At 46.8% G+C, this 14,759-nt stretch overlaps 1 protein-coding gene across 1 annotated transcript in view; it reads left to right on the top strand.

Moving 5' to 3' along the window:
* RYR3 (ryanodine receptor 3) overlaps positions 1–14,759 on the top strand; it is a 680,585-nt gene that overhangs the window by 226,639 nt on the left and 439,187 nt on the right. The window contains exon 34 of the mRNA XM_066572425.1: positions 13,376–13,602. Coding sequence (XP_066428522.1) covers positions 13,376–13,602 — 227 coding nt within the window. The remainder of the gene's footprint in view (positions 1–13,375; positions 13,603–14,759) is intronic.

The raw sequence follows: 14,759 nt of genomic DNA, 5'->3' as shown, positions 1-14,759 counted from the left end.
TATGAACAGCGTAGAGCTATAGTGGAATACCAACTCCAACATGGGCGGCGCAGTGGGAGTCAGCCTCCTCAATTCTTTTCAGAAGAGTGGGCCTGGTTGGCAGACATCTGCCATGTCCTTGGTAATTTTGAGGAGTCTACCCAGGTGGTGAGCGGCGATGCTGCAATCATTAGCGTCACCATTCCTCTGCTATGCATCTTGAGAAATTCCCTGCAAAGCATAAAGGCAGCTGCTTTGCGCTCGGAAACGGGGGCGGTGGAAGACAGTATGCCGCTGGATAGTCAGGGCACCCTCCTGTCTATATCTCAGCGCGTACAGGAGGAGGAGGAGGAGCATGAGGAGGATGAGGAGGAGGGGGAAGAGACAGCTTGGCCCGCTGCTGACGGTACACCGGCTGATTGCCTGTCATCCTTTCAGCGTGTATGGCCTGAGGAGGAGGAGGAGGAGGAGGAGGAGGAGGAGGAGGATCCTGCAAGTGATCTTCCTAGTGAAGACAGCCATGTGTTGCGTACAGGTACCCTGGCACACATGGCTGACTTCATGTTAGGATGCCTTTCTCGTGACCCTCGCGTTGCACGCATTCTGGCCACAACGGATTACTGGGTGTACACACTGCTCGACCCACGCTATAAGGAGAACCTGCCCACTCTCATTCCCGAAGAGGAAAGGGGTTCGAGAGTGTTGCTATACCACAGGACCCTTGCGGACAAGCTGATGGTAAAATTCCCAGCCGACAGCGCTAGTGGCAGAAGGCGCAGTACCGAGGGCAAGGTAGCAGGGGAGGTGCGGAGATCGAGCAGCATGTACATCCCAGGCAGTGCAACAGTCTTTAAGGGCCTGGACAGCTTTATGGCTCCCCACCAAGACTGTGTCACCGCTCCCCAGTCAAGGCTGAGTCGGCAGGAGCACTGTAAAAGGATGGTGAGGGAGTACGTAGCTGATCGCACGACCGTCCTCCGTGACGCCTCTGCCACCTACAACTACTGGGTGTCGAAGCTGGACACGTGGCCTGAACTCGCGCTGTATGCCCTGGAGGTGCTTGCTTGTCCTGCGGCTAGCGTCTTGTCGGAGAGGGTGTTTAGTGCGGCTGGGGGAATCATCACAGATAAGCGTACCCGCTTGTCAACCGACAGTGCCGACAGGCTAACACTCATCAAGATGAACAAAGGCTGGATTTCCCCAGACTTCTCTTCTCCACCAGCGGACAGCAAGGATACGTAAGCAATACGTAGGCTGCACCCGCGGATGGAAGCTACGTTCTCTCTCACCATCCTAAACGGGGACATTTCTGCTTCATCAATCTGTGTCTAATATTCCTCCTCCTCCTCCTGCTCCTCCTCCTGAAACCTCACGTAATCACGCTGAACGGGCAATTTTTCTTAGGGCCACAAGGCTCACTCAAATAATTTTTCTGAACAATTTTTAAAAGTTTCAATGCGCTTAAAAGCATTGGAACTTTAACTTGAACCAATTTTTCGTTACACTGGGCTGCCTCCAGGCCTAGTTACCACTTAAGCCACATTAACCAAAGCGATTAATGGGTTTCACCTGCCCTCTTGGCTGGCCATGGCCAATTTTTTGGATGTACATTAGTACTGTTGATACAGCAATTTTTGTGGGCTCTCGCCTACAGTGTAATCAAATTAATTTTTAGCCCACCTGCATTACAGCTGACGTTACCTCAGCTGTGTTGGGCAATGCAATGGGATATATTTATGTACCGCCGGTGGCTTCCTGGCACCCACCCAGGCAGTGGGTCCACAGGGAATTATAAATGCATCTGTTTCCACTTGTAAAGAACCCCAGTCTGACTGGGGCATGCAGTGTGGGCCGAAGCCCACCTGTATTACGCACGACATTACTACCTCAGCTGTGTTGGGCAATGCAATGGGATATTTTTATGTACCGCCAGTGGGTTCCAGGGAGCCACCCATGCTGTAGGTGCACACGGAGTGTAACCTACATGTGTCCACTTGTAAAGAACCCCAGTCTGACTGGGGCATGCAGTGTGGGCCGAAGCCCACCTGCATTAAGCACGACATTACTACCTCAGCTGTGTTGGGCAATGCAATGGGATATTTTTATGTACCGCCGGTGGCTTCCTGGCACCCACCCATGCTGTGGGTCCACAGGGACTTGTAAATGCATCTGTTTCCACTTCTAAAGAACCCCAGTCTGACTGGGGCATGCAGTGTGGGCCGAAGCCCACCTGCATTAAGCACGACATTACTACCTCAGCTGTGTTGGGCAATGCAATGGGATATTTTTATGTACCGCCGGTGGGTTCCAGGGAGCCACCCATGCTGTCGGTCCACAGGGACTTCACAATAGGGGGTTGTACCTGCCTGTGTCTATGAATTAAAAAGCCCGGTCTGACTGGGGCATGCAGACACCTTGACAGAATGAATAGTGTGTGGCACATAGGTTCCCCATTGCTATGCCCACGTGTGCAGCTCCTGATGGCGGTGGCACAGGATTATATTTCTCATTGCTTCTGTACAGCATTGTGGGCTATCGCCCGGACCCTTTTAAAGAGGGTCGCTGCCTAGCCGTGCCAACCCTCTGCAGTGTGTGCCTGCGGTTCCTCCTCATGGCAGACGCACTTATAAATAGACATGAGTGTGGCGTGGCATGAGGGCAGCTGAAGGCTGCGCAGGGACAACTTGGTGTGCGCTGTGGACACTGGGTCGTGCGGGGGGGTTGGGCAGCATGTAACCCAGGAGAAGCGGCAGCGGAGTGTCATGCAGGCAGTGATTATGCTTTGTTGGAGGTAGTGTGGTGCTTAGCTAAGGTATCCATTGCTAATGAGGGCTTTTCAGAAGTAAAAGTTGTTGGGAGGGGGGCCCACTCGTGCCGGTATTGTGGCTTAATAGTGGGACCTGTGAACTTGAGATGCAGCCCAACATGTAGCCCCTCGCCTGCCCTATCCGTTGCTGTGTCGTTCCCATCACTTTCTTGAATTGCCCAGATTTTCACACATGAAAACCTTAGCGAGCATCGGCGAAATACAAAAATGCTCCGGTCGCCCATTGACTTCAATGGGGTTCGTTATTCGAAACGAACCCTCGAACATCGCGGGAAGTTCGTTTCGAATAACGAACACCCGAGCATTTTGGTGTTCGCTCATCTCTACTTAAGAGTTATCTTGACAACCCTTTTCTATATGTCTTATTAGATCACATGAATGTCATAGAAGGGTATTACCCACGCAGGCACCCCCATGGTCTACAAGCCAGAATGGAGAGACAGTCCATAATTGTATTGCACAAACATTCATTCATTACAATGAATGCATGTAATATTACATATCCTCGGTAGTGGCTGCTGCAGGGAAAATTGGCAACTCTCTCCTTGTAAAATTGGTTGTTTGATGGGCGTCTCAAAAGTCAGTGCTGCAATGTCTCTTGAGTGAAATGGGATGTTTAAAGGGGTATTACAGTTGTGAAGCGAATTTTTAGAATTTCCAGATATGAAAGCTGTTTGCGCCGTGCTTATATACAGCTGTTTATGGGTATAATTCATGCAGCCATTACTTTCTTATCCAGTCCTCCAGTTCTAATGTTTCCTCACATGGCTATTTTCCAAGATGGCCACCGCATCCCTGTTGAAATGCAGCTTGAAACTACATTTACCACAGTTTCCTGCTCTGTACTTCCTTCCAATATGCATACCCACTGAGCGCCTCCCTGCTATTGGTCAGAAATCTGGTCCTGAGAGCTGAATATTATATGAATAGGAAAAAAAAGACATTCCTAGTAGTTCCTACTGAGAAAGCCTACATGACGTATCTGTATTCACAGGGGACAACCTGTGAATAAACACTACTGAAGTGTCAGGAGAAGGTGATAGTTTATAGAGCTACAGATGCAAATTCCAAAGCAGAACCACATTGCAAACTTTAATAACTTTTGATAAGCATTCGTTTGACAGTAACTTTGCATAAACAGAATACCCCTTTAAACCCCATCACAACCACATCACATAAATATATGGCAGCTAGCAGTTTATTCAGTTTGCAAAGCTTCCATATACACTATATGGACAAAAGTATTTGGACACTGCATGTTTTTCAGCAAAAATCCAAATACTGAGTTTGCCAAGTGGCATGGTGGGAAGGGCATGGGTAAAATAAAAAGCTGCTCATTGTGTAATAACTACTCATGCATCCGATGGAGCACTTGTGGGATGAACTGGAGCGACGGGTACGACACCGCCACCCACACCCATCTTCACAACAATCTTTACCCACAGCTTTGAACAAGGAATGGCGAGCTATTCCTGCTCAGACTTACTGAGAACTTGTGGAAAGTATGCCTCAACGTGCTGCCGCTGTAATACAAGCAAAAGGAGGCCGACACCTTACTAAATAGAAGAATAAAGCACTATTTCTGAAAAACATGCAGTGTCCAAATACTACTGTCCATATAGTGTATACATTTCCCCTTCCTCAGGCAATTGTGGGGTTCCTATTTCAGGGGGTATACAAACATTGCTGCAACGAACAGTCTCTGGCCTGAGTGCTGATTGGTTTAGATACTCATAACGGTAACAGTTTTGATCCAGATAATTTCTGTCTAATGGCAGACACTCCCATGCTGCAGAAATGTCACAATTGGTGGGTCACTGGAGAACAGAATTGACCAGCTGTCACAGTAATTAATATCAGGAACTGAAAAATTCAGACCCCAAAATTAAATTCTAGAGCAGAGGCTGTGAAAGAAAGAGTGATCGCAGTGTGGAGGAGCATTTTTTAGCAACTAGCTTTCCCTGCCATTACCTTGATTGGTTCTCTTCTGAACCAATCAGGTTGTGAGAACCTGTGACCATGAAGGAACCAATCATGGGAAGGACAAAGTTTGCTGCAGCAAAACGTTCCCACGGCTGCACTGTATATATTCTTTGTCGGCGCTCTGCCCTGTCAGAGGTCTTCTGTGAAACTAGAGAAAAGCTGCAGCTAGTGCAGCTGCTACAGTATACCATTCACACCCCAAAAATAATCCTCCCTATATTGCCAGTAGTTGTTAGGTAGGGAGCAATTAGGGAGGTTCTCTAAGTTTACAGTATTAATAGTAGTTCATAGGAAAGATATTATAAGGAAAGTTAATTAAAATAAATTAATTCATTATTAGTATTCGATGGGTCATAAAGATTTATTAGTTCACTATATTTATTTGATCATTCATATATTCAGTTTAATTAGTATAGTTGATCATTCATAAGGCTCATTAGAGCTTTATATTTATTTGATCATTCATATAATCTGTTTATTACACGTGATCACTCATAAACATCATTAAATCATTGATTTGATCATAAAATGAATTAATTCATTCTTTTTGATCATTCATGAACTTGAATTGTTTAGAGCATGCTGCTAATTATTATTTTACATTAATTACCAGTTTAATTTAAAGACCATAAATTTTGTTAACAGTATTTTTTTCTATATATAAAAAATGGCAATGTAGAGGAGGCTTAAGCCCCTTTATGCTCAGACCGTGGAAAGAGTCAATTTAGACTGTTATGCAAGTTTAAAAGGTTTTGATCAAAGTGACACGGAGAGCACAGAAAGTAGTGATCAGCCTGGTGTATGCTAGAAACCAGAGGGTCAGTGGCACACAAGTAGCCGGCTCCAACACCAATCAGTCTGAGGTGATTCAAACCAGTAGAACGACCAAAAGTCATCTCTTCAGATGAAAACCTGTAAATTCTGGAACCCCATTTGTCGCTGATTACTGTGATTTGTCTCCTATATGTATCTATGCAGTAGTTTGGAGGAAACCTGTACATTATTAGTAGCATCACACAGAACTAGTCCTCGGTATTCATTAGCTGCAGTTAGCCATGCCCACCCCGCCCTCCAGCCACCGATTGGCAACTATCTCTATATGAACAGTAATGAGCAGACCACAGTCAATCAGGGGCTGGGGGGTGAGGTGCGTGGGACTAGCCTGCTGCTCATGAATATTGAGGACTAGTTCCTGTAGTCCTCTATGTATGTGCTGCTACAAGTAAAATGCAAGTTTCTGCAAAGGTACTGCACAGATATATAAAGCAGATCTAACACTACAATCAGCATGACTGTCAATATGTTGTGTTGCTCTCAGAGAGGACTGCAGTAAAATGGTGACAGATTTTCTCTTCATTATATTAATATTACATTTTATTCATTATTTAAGGTGTTTAAATGCCAAACAACCACAAATATGAACCCTGGAGTTGGGAAGGATTTCTAGGGATGAAAATTCTTCCTAATGTCCAATTTGTATCCAAATATAACAATCCAAAAATGAAGCACAAATGCAAGCTAAGAGTCAAATAGATTCTGTTAGCAGTGTGTTCTATATTGTGACATTTGGAAGCTTAACCCCTTAGTGACCACGCCATAGACCTTTTACATCCTGCTTTGCTGGGCTTTAATCCCCTGGGCCGTAAAAACATGCATCCTCTGGGAATTAAAGCCCTGCAGGCTGTGGACGTGACAGCTCTATGCTGTCAGCTGCCGAACGTAGCCGACAACCCAGAGCTCTCATGGGGGCCTGCGGGGATAATGCTGATCACATAAAAGTAAACAGAAAGTTAAAAAAAGTTAAAGTTTCAGCTACCTTTATGGATCAGATCCATGAGGGCAGCTGAGCATACTCACCACCATGCTCTGCGATGTCCCACGGTGATCTGGTCCAGAAAGGATCTGATGCCGCCTTCTGCGCATGCACGCCAGACGTATGACATCACGCGCATGTGCAGAACGCTGGGAGGCGCGGGAGATTTGAAATCTCCTAGCTACTGAAGGTAGCCGAGAGGCAGGAAATGTCACCAGGGATTGTGGTGAGCTGTCCCCAGGCCCGTCATCACCATTATCCAATAGATAATGGCGATCACGGAAAAGTGAAAAAAAAAGGTAAAGATCGGATCCATGAGGGCAGCTGAAAATACTCACCTCCATCCTCCGTGATGACGCGGAGCGACCTGGACCCGCCGTGGGCTTCTGTGCATGCGACTGTCAGCAAATTTTAATTTAGTGGAGGCTGGGACAGAGTCAGAGCCTGGGACCGCTCACGTCCTACCCACCCCCAGAATTGCGTGCCCCAGCTCGGTGGTGGTATCTACGGGGGTGTATGCTTCCTCCACTAAACCACCCTCCTCCTCCCTCCTACGCAACCTCTGTCTCACAATCAAGATGTGTCAGCAGCAGCACGTCGCCAGCAGTCGGTGTCACGCGGCGTGGCAGCACAGCGGTGGGCAAGCGTCAGCAGGCCGTGCTGAAACTACTCAGCTTAGGAGAGAAGAGGCACACGGCCCACGAACTGCTGCAGGGTCTGACAGAGCAGACCGACCGCTGGCTTGCGCCGCTGAGCCTCCAACCGGGCATGGTCGTGTGTGACAACGGCCGTAACCTGGTGGCGGCTCTGCAGCTCGGCAGCCTCACGCACGTGCCATGCCTGGCCCATGTCTTTAATTTGGTGGTTCAGCGCTTTCTGAAAAGCTACCCCCACTTGTCATACCTGCTCGGAAAGGTGCGCCAGCTCTGCGCACATTTCCGCAAATCCCACACGCACGCTGCCACCCTGCGGACACTGCAACATCGGTTTAATCTGCCAGTGCACCGACTGCTGTGCGATGTGCCCACACAGTGGAACTCTACGCTCCACATGTTCGCCAGACTCTATGAGCAGCGTAGAGCTATAGTGGAATACCAACTCCAACATGGGCGGCGCAGTGGGAGTCAGCCTCCTCAATTATTTACAGAAGAGTGGGCCTGGTTGGCAGCCATCTGCCAGGTCCTTGGAAACTTTGAGGAGTCTACCCAGATGGTGAGCGGGGATGCTGCAATCATTAGCGTCACCATTCATCTGCTATGCCTCTTGAGAAGTTCCCTGCAAAGCATAAAGGCAGACGCTTTGGAATCAGAAACGGAGGCGGGGGAAGACAGTATGTCGCTGGATAGTCAGAGCAACCTCATATCTATATCTCAGCGCGTTGAGGAGGAGGGGGAGGAGCATGAGGAGGTGGGGGAAGAGACAGCTTGGCCCACTGCTGAGGGGACAGATGCTGCTTGCCTGTCATCCTTTCAGCGTGTATGGCCAGAGGAGGAGGAGGAGGAGGAGGAGGAGGAGCATGAGGAGGAGGGGGAAGAGACAGCTTGGCCCACTGCTGAGGGTACAGATGCAGCTTGGCTGTCATCCTTTCAGCGTGTATGGCCAGAGGAGGAGGAGGAGGAGGAGCCTGAAAGTGATCTTCCTAGTGAGGACAGCCATGTGTTGCGTACAGGTACCCTGGCACACATGGCTGACTTCATGTTAGGATGCCTTTCTCGAGACCCTCGCGTTACACGCATTCTGGCCACTACGGATTACTGGGTGTACACACTGCTCGACCAACGGTATAAGGAGAACCTTTCCACTCTCATACCCGAAGAGGAAAGGGGTTCGAGAGTGATGCTATACCACAGGGCGCTGGTGGACAAACTGATGGTAAACTTCCCATCCGACAGCGCTAGTGGCCGAAGGCGCATTTCCGCGGCCCAGGTAGCAGGGGAGGCGCAGAGATCAGGCAGCATGTACAGCGCAGGCAGGGGAACACTCTCTAGGGCCTTTGACAGCTTTATGGCTCCCCAGCAAGACTGTGTCACCGGTCCCCAGTCAAGGCTGAGTTGGCGGGAGCACTGTAAAAGGATGGTGAGGGAGTACGTAGCCGATCGCACGACCATCCTCGGTGACGCCTCTGCCCCCTACAACTACTGGGTCTTAAAGCTGGACACGTGACCTGAACTCGCGCTGTATGCCCTGGAGGTGCTTGCTTGTCCTGCGGCTAGCGTCTTGTCAGAGAGTGTGTTTAGTGTGGCTGGGGGAATCATCACGGATAAGTGTACCCACCTGTCAACCGACAGTGCCGACAGGCTTACACTCATCAAGATGAACAAAGCCTGGATTTCCCCAGACTTCTCTTCTCCACCAGCGGACAGCAGCGATACATAAACAATACGTAGGCTGCACCCGCGGATGGAAGCATCGTTCTCTATCACCATCCTAAACGGGGACCTTTTTGCTTCATCAATCTGTGTATAATATTCATCCTCCTCCTCCTGCTCCTCCTCCTGAAACCTGACGTAATCACGCCGAACGTGCAATTTTTCTTAGGCCCACAAGGCTCAGTCATATAATTTTTCTAAACAATTTTTATACGTTTCAATGCTCTTAAAAGCGTTGAAACTTTCACCTCAACCAATTTTTATTTTAACTGGCCTAGTTAGCAATTAAGCCACATAAACCAAAGCGATTAATAGGTTTCACCTGCCCTCTCGGTTGGGCATGGGCAATTTTTCTCAGGTACATAAGTACTGTTGGTACACCAATTTTTGTGGGCCCTCGCCTACAGTGTAATCCAATTAATTTTTTGCCCACCTGCATTACAGCTGACGTTACATCAGCTGTGATGGGCAATGCAATGGGATATTTTTATGTACCGCCGGTGGCTTCCTGGCACCCACCCATGCTGTGGGTCCACAGGGAGTTGTAAATGCATCTGTTTCCACTTCTAAAGAACCCCAGTCTGACTGGGGCATGCAGTGTGGGCCGAAGCCCACCTGCATTAAACATGACATTACTACCTCAGCTGTGATGGGCAATGCAATGGGATATTTTTATGTACCGCCGGTGGGTTCCAGGGAGCCACCCATGCTGTGGGTCCACAGGGAGTTGTAAATGCATCTGTGTCCACTTCTAAAGAACCCCAGTCTGACTGGGGCATGCGGTGTGGGCCGAAGCCCACCTGCATTTCATCTGACGTTAGCTCTGCTGTCCAGGGCACTGCAATGGGATACATTTATGTACAGCGGGTGGGTTCCAGGGAGCCACCCATGCTGTGGGTGCACACGGAATTCCCATTGCGGAGTTGGGGATTCCCAGTTGTACCTGCCTGTGACTATTTATAAAAAACCGCGGTCTGACTGGGGCATGCAGACACCTTGACAGAATGAATAGTGTGTGGCATATAGGTTCCCCATTGCTATGCCCACGTGTGCAGCTCCAGATGGAGGTGGCACAGGATTGAATTTCTCATTGCTTCTGTACAGCATTGTGGGCTATCGCCCCGCCCCTTTTAAAGAGGGTCGCTGCCTAGCCGTGCCAACCCTCTGCAGTGTGTGCCTGCGGTTCCTCTGGCAGGGGCACTTATAAATAGACATGAGTGTGGCGTGGCATGAGGGCAGCTGAAGGCTGCGCAGGGACACTTTGGTGTGTGCTGTGGACACTGGGTCGTGCGGGGGGGGGGGGGGGTTGGGCAGCATGTAACCCAGGAGAAGTGGCAGCGGAGTGTCATGCAGGCAGTGATTGTGCTTTGTTGGTGGTAGTGTGGTGCTTAGCTAAGGTATGCATTGCTAATGAGGGCTTTTCAGAAGTAAAAGTTGTTGGGGGGGGCCACTTTTGCCGCTATTGTGGCTTAATAGTGGGACCTGGGAACTTGAGATGCAGCCCAACATGTAGCCCCTCGCCTGCCCTATCCGTTGCTGTGTCGTTCCCATCACTTTCTTGAATTGCCCCGATTTTCACAAATGAAAACCTTAGCGAGCATCGGCGATATACAAAAATGCTCGGGTCACCCATTGACTTCAATGGGGTTCGTTACTCGAAACGAACCCTCGAGCATCGCGAAAAGTTCGTCTCGAGTAATGAGCACCCGAGCATTTTGGTGCTCGCTCATCTCTATTGACTATATTTCAGTTATCCTTACACATGAAAAAAAACTAACAAAGTAGCTTAAGCCAGGGTTTCTACCATGACAATTCATGTGACTTAGGAAATTATTTTTGCGAGTGATTAATTGTGTGGATTTTCTCTACACCCAAGAGGAATAAGGTTTTTTTGCTGGCCAAATTCTCCTGTGAAGTTCTTTCCACTGGAAGCTAAGAATGGTTAACAAAGATTGTTGTACAAACCGCCAACTGCTTACAGTTGTGGCCAAAAGTTTTGAGACTGACCCAAATTTGGGTTTTCACAGAGTTTTTTGCTTGAGTTGTTATAGTGGCATTTTGCATGAACATTAGATTGTTATGAAGAGTGATAAGATGAATTGCAATAAATTGCAAACTCCGTTCCTTGCTATGAAAATTAACTTAATCACAAAAATCCCATTTCCACAGAATTTCAGCCCTGCCAAAAAATGACCTGCTAATGTCATTTCAGTGATCATCTTAGCTCAGGAGAAGGTGTTAACAAGGACAAGGCAGCTGATATCACTCTGCCATTGAATTGTAAGAGCAGACTGCTTGCTTTAAAAGGGTGATGGTGCTTGAAATCATTGTCTTCTGTTAACCATGGTTACCTCCAAGGAAACACATGCAGTCATCATTCGTTTACATTAGAAGGACTTTACAGACAAGAACATTCCTGCTTGTAAGATTGCCCCTAAAGGCTTCAGGGAGCTCAAGAAAATCCAGCAAGTGCTAGAACCACCTCTTAAAGAGGATTCAGCTATGGGACCAGTTCAACACCATTGCAGAGCTTGGGCAGGTGTTGGTGCATCTGAGGCGAAGACCTTTGTAAGCTGGCCTAGTATCAAGAGGGCAGCAAAGAAGCCACTTCTCTCCAAGAAAAATATCAAGGACAGAGTGATATTCTGCAGGAAGTACAGGGATTGGACTGCAGATGACTGGGGGTAAAGTTATTTGTTCTGATGAAGTCCCCTTGAGACTGTTTGAGACATCTGGAAGAATGATTGCCTGCAGAAGAAAAAGTGAGCCTTATCATAAGTCCTGTGTCATGCCAACAGTAAAGCATCCGAAGACCATTCATGTGTGGGGTTGCATTTCATCCAAGGGAGTGGGCTCACTTAGAATTTTGTCTAAGAACACTGCCATGAATAAAGAATGAGAGGAGAAAGAGAAAATTGAGGACTTGATTGGCACAACTCTCGCAAAAAAAATTCAATGAGTTAAAAACCTGGTTCTTCTTTATTAATGGATTAAAAACAGCTAATATTTAACACATTTCTGGGATACACACCTTCTTCAGAAATGACTGTAAATAGCAATGAATATATACAAGTAAGAAATAGGTAGAAGTCTGATACAATAGTGAAAGAACAAAAAGGGCAAAACAAAATTTTCATTCTTCACTGTTCTTTCACAATTGTTTTTCTTTCACTATTGTATCATATATCTACCTAATTCTTACTTTCATGATTATATTCAGTGCTCCTTAGTCATTTCTGAAGAAGGGGTGTATCCCCGAAACACATTAAATATTGGCTGTTTTTTAATCTATTAATTTAAAAAAATGGGTTTACAACTCAAATTTTATTTTTTTAGAGTTGCGCCAATCAAGTCCAATGCAGACCGTGACCTCGAAGTGCATGTTGAAGGATAAGGACCAACTGAATTCATCACAAACAATTTATTGGAGCAAATAGTTATGCCACAGATTTTTATGCTTCACAATTTCTTGTAAAGAACTCAAATTCCTACTATTCAAAAATAAATTTAAGGACTCCAACAAATGCTAATAAAGTTAACATTTTTTAGGGCAACTGCTTTCAATGGGGTGTGTTAAAAAAAATTAAGCATTAGATCATGTTGGTCTAACGCCTAGTCCACAATTTTCTCTTTGTGGCATTAGTGGACAGTAGCACCTCACCCCATATCTTACACAGAATAACAATCCTATAAGTAAAGGAGCTCTGCCTCTTTTCGTCATGAATAAAGAATAGTATCTAAACCTCCTCCAAGAATAATTTTTCTCAACAATCCTGGGGCAATTAGGTGATGAACAATGCTTTTTCCAGCACGATGGAGCACCAGGTCACAAGGCAAAAGTGATAACTAAGTGGCTCGGTGAACAAATTATTGAAATTTTAGGTCCATGGCCAGGAAACTTCCCAGAACTCAATCCCATTGTAAACCTGTGGTCAATCCTCGAAACGCAGGTGGACAAACAAAAGCACAACAATTGTGAGAAATTCCAAGCACTGATTAGGCAAGAATGGGTGGCCATCACTCAGGATTTAGCCCATAATCTGATATTGAGCATGCCAAGGCGAATTCCAGAAGTCTTGAAAAATAAGGGTCAACAATGTAAATATTGAATATTTTCCTAAATTTGATGTATTTTTCAAAATTTTAAAAACTTCTGGAATGCTTATAATTGTACTAAAATATACCACAGAAACATCTGACTCACAGACCTAAATACACTGAAGCAGCGAACTTTGTAAAAACCAAAATTTGTGTCAGTCTCAAAACTTGTGGCCATGACTGTGCACTATGAGACGTTATCACTCTCGTTAGACACACTACGGTTTATTTTCTTCTTACTCTACTTTTCTTAAATAACTTCCATGCTAATACTAATCATCTTTTTTAATATGTTGGGGTTTACAGAACACTATGCCTCTTTCAGCTGCAATATTTAAGAGTGAAGAGAAAAATCCTGTGCCACAGTGCCCACCTCGTTTGGATGTACAGACTATCACACCTGTTCTCTGGAGTCGCATGCCAAATAATTTCCTAAAGGTGGAAACCGAACGTGTGAGCGAGCGTCATGGCTGGGTGGTGCAGTGTTTGGAACCCTTGCAGATGATGGCATTGCATATACCTGAGGAGAACAGGTAATTGTCTTGTTAATAGAAATACCAATTTGTTAAATGCCGATATTTAGAATGCTGCTTCTGGCACTACATAACAGAGGCAGGCACTTACATGGTGGTGATAGCGTGTAGAACAGAAGTGCTTTTTCTCTTCATGCAGTCAACTGTTTTTTCGAGCTAACCAATTCAAAGCCACCGTTAAATTCAACCACTTTAATCTAGTAACTATATTCTCTTAGCCTACTGTACATAAACACATTCAGATGCTGATATCTGAATAAAGTTATAGTACAAATCTTTGTTGAGAATAAAAGACTGGCCAACATTGCCATATTCACTGAAGATAATCAGTTATTCACTCCACAACTCCTGTAGATTTCTCCTAGGAGCTTTCTTTTTGTATAAGAAGTAGGAAAAAAGTAGACAAAATGTGATGATGCCATCGTAAGTTACTTGCTCATAGTGCATGATGTCTAGACAGGTAAGATACTAAGTCTTTGTTGGGGTAGAAACTCTCTCAGAATATATAGGATAATATAACAGTATCATTAATGGGGTAACCACTGGCGTACATATAGGGCTGTGGTGGCGAACCTATGGCATGCGTGCCAGAGGCGGCATGCAGAGCCCGCCCTGCTGGCACGTGCCACCACCGGCTGCTCACCACGTTAGTAGTGAATACCGGCAGGGCCGCGGCTCCCCTGCCGGTATTCACTCACCGCGATGCTAGCGTCGCTGATCCCGGCACACAATGTGACGTCAGTGTGCAGCTGTGATCCACTTCCACCTCCCCTGATGTCTCCTCTTAGGTTCCGAGAGATTAGGGGGAGGAGGCGTCCGGCAGCACACTTGACGGCACAGTGTGCACCTGCGATCAGCGCTGCTGGCAGCGCACTGGGCAGAGGAACAGCGGAGCTTCCACGAGGAGGAGTAGTTAAGTATATGGGTCTCAGGGGGGCACTGTGACTTCTGGGGGCTGCTGTGGGGGGGGCACAATTACTACTGGGGGTCGCTGTGGAATGTCACTATTATACTGGGGGCCGCTGTGGGATGTCACTATTATACTGGGGGCCACTGTGGGGGAAGGGATGTCACTATTAAACTGGGGGCCGCTGTGGGGGGGTCACTATTACCACGGGGGGCCGCTGTGGGATGTCACTATTACCACGAGGGCTGCT

The sequence above is a fragment of the Eleutherodactylus coqui genome, chromosome 6 (assembly GCF_035609145.1).
Source record: "Eleutherodactylus coqui strain aEleCoq1 chromosome 6, aEleCoq1.hap1, whole genome shotgun sequence".
Classification (NCBI taxonomy): domain Eukaryota; kingdom Metazoa; phylum Chordata; class Amphibia; order Anura; family Eleutherodactylidae; genus Eleutherodactylus; species Eleutherodactylus coqui.
This window is presented reverse-complemented; position numbering and strand designations above follow the sequence as displayed.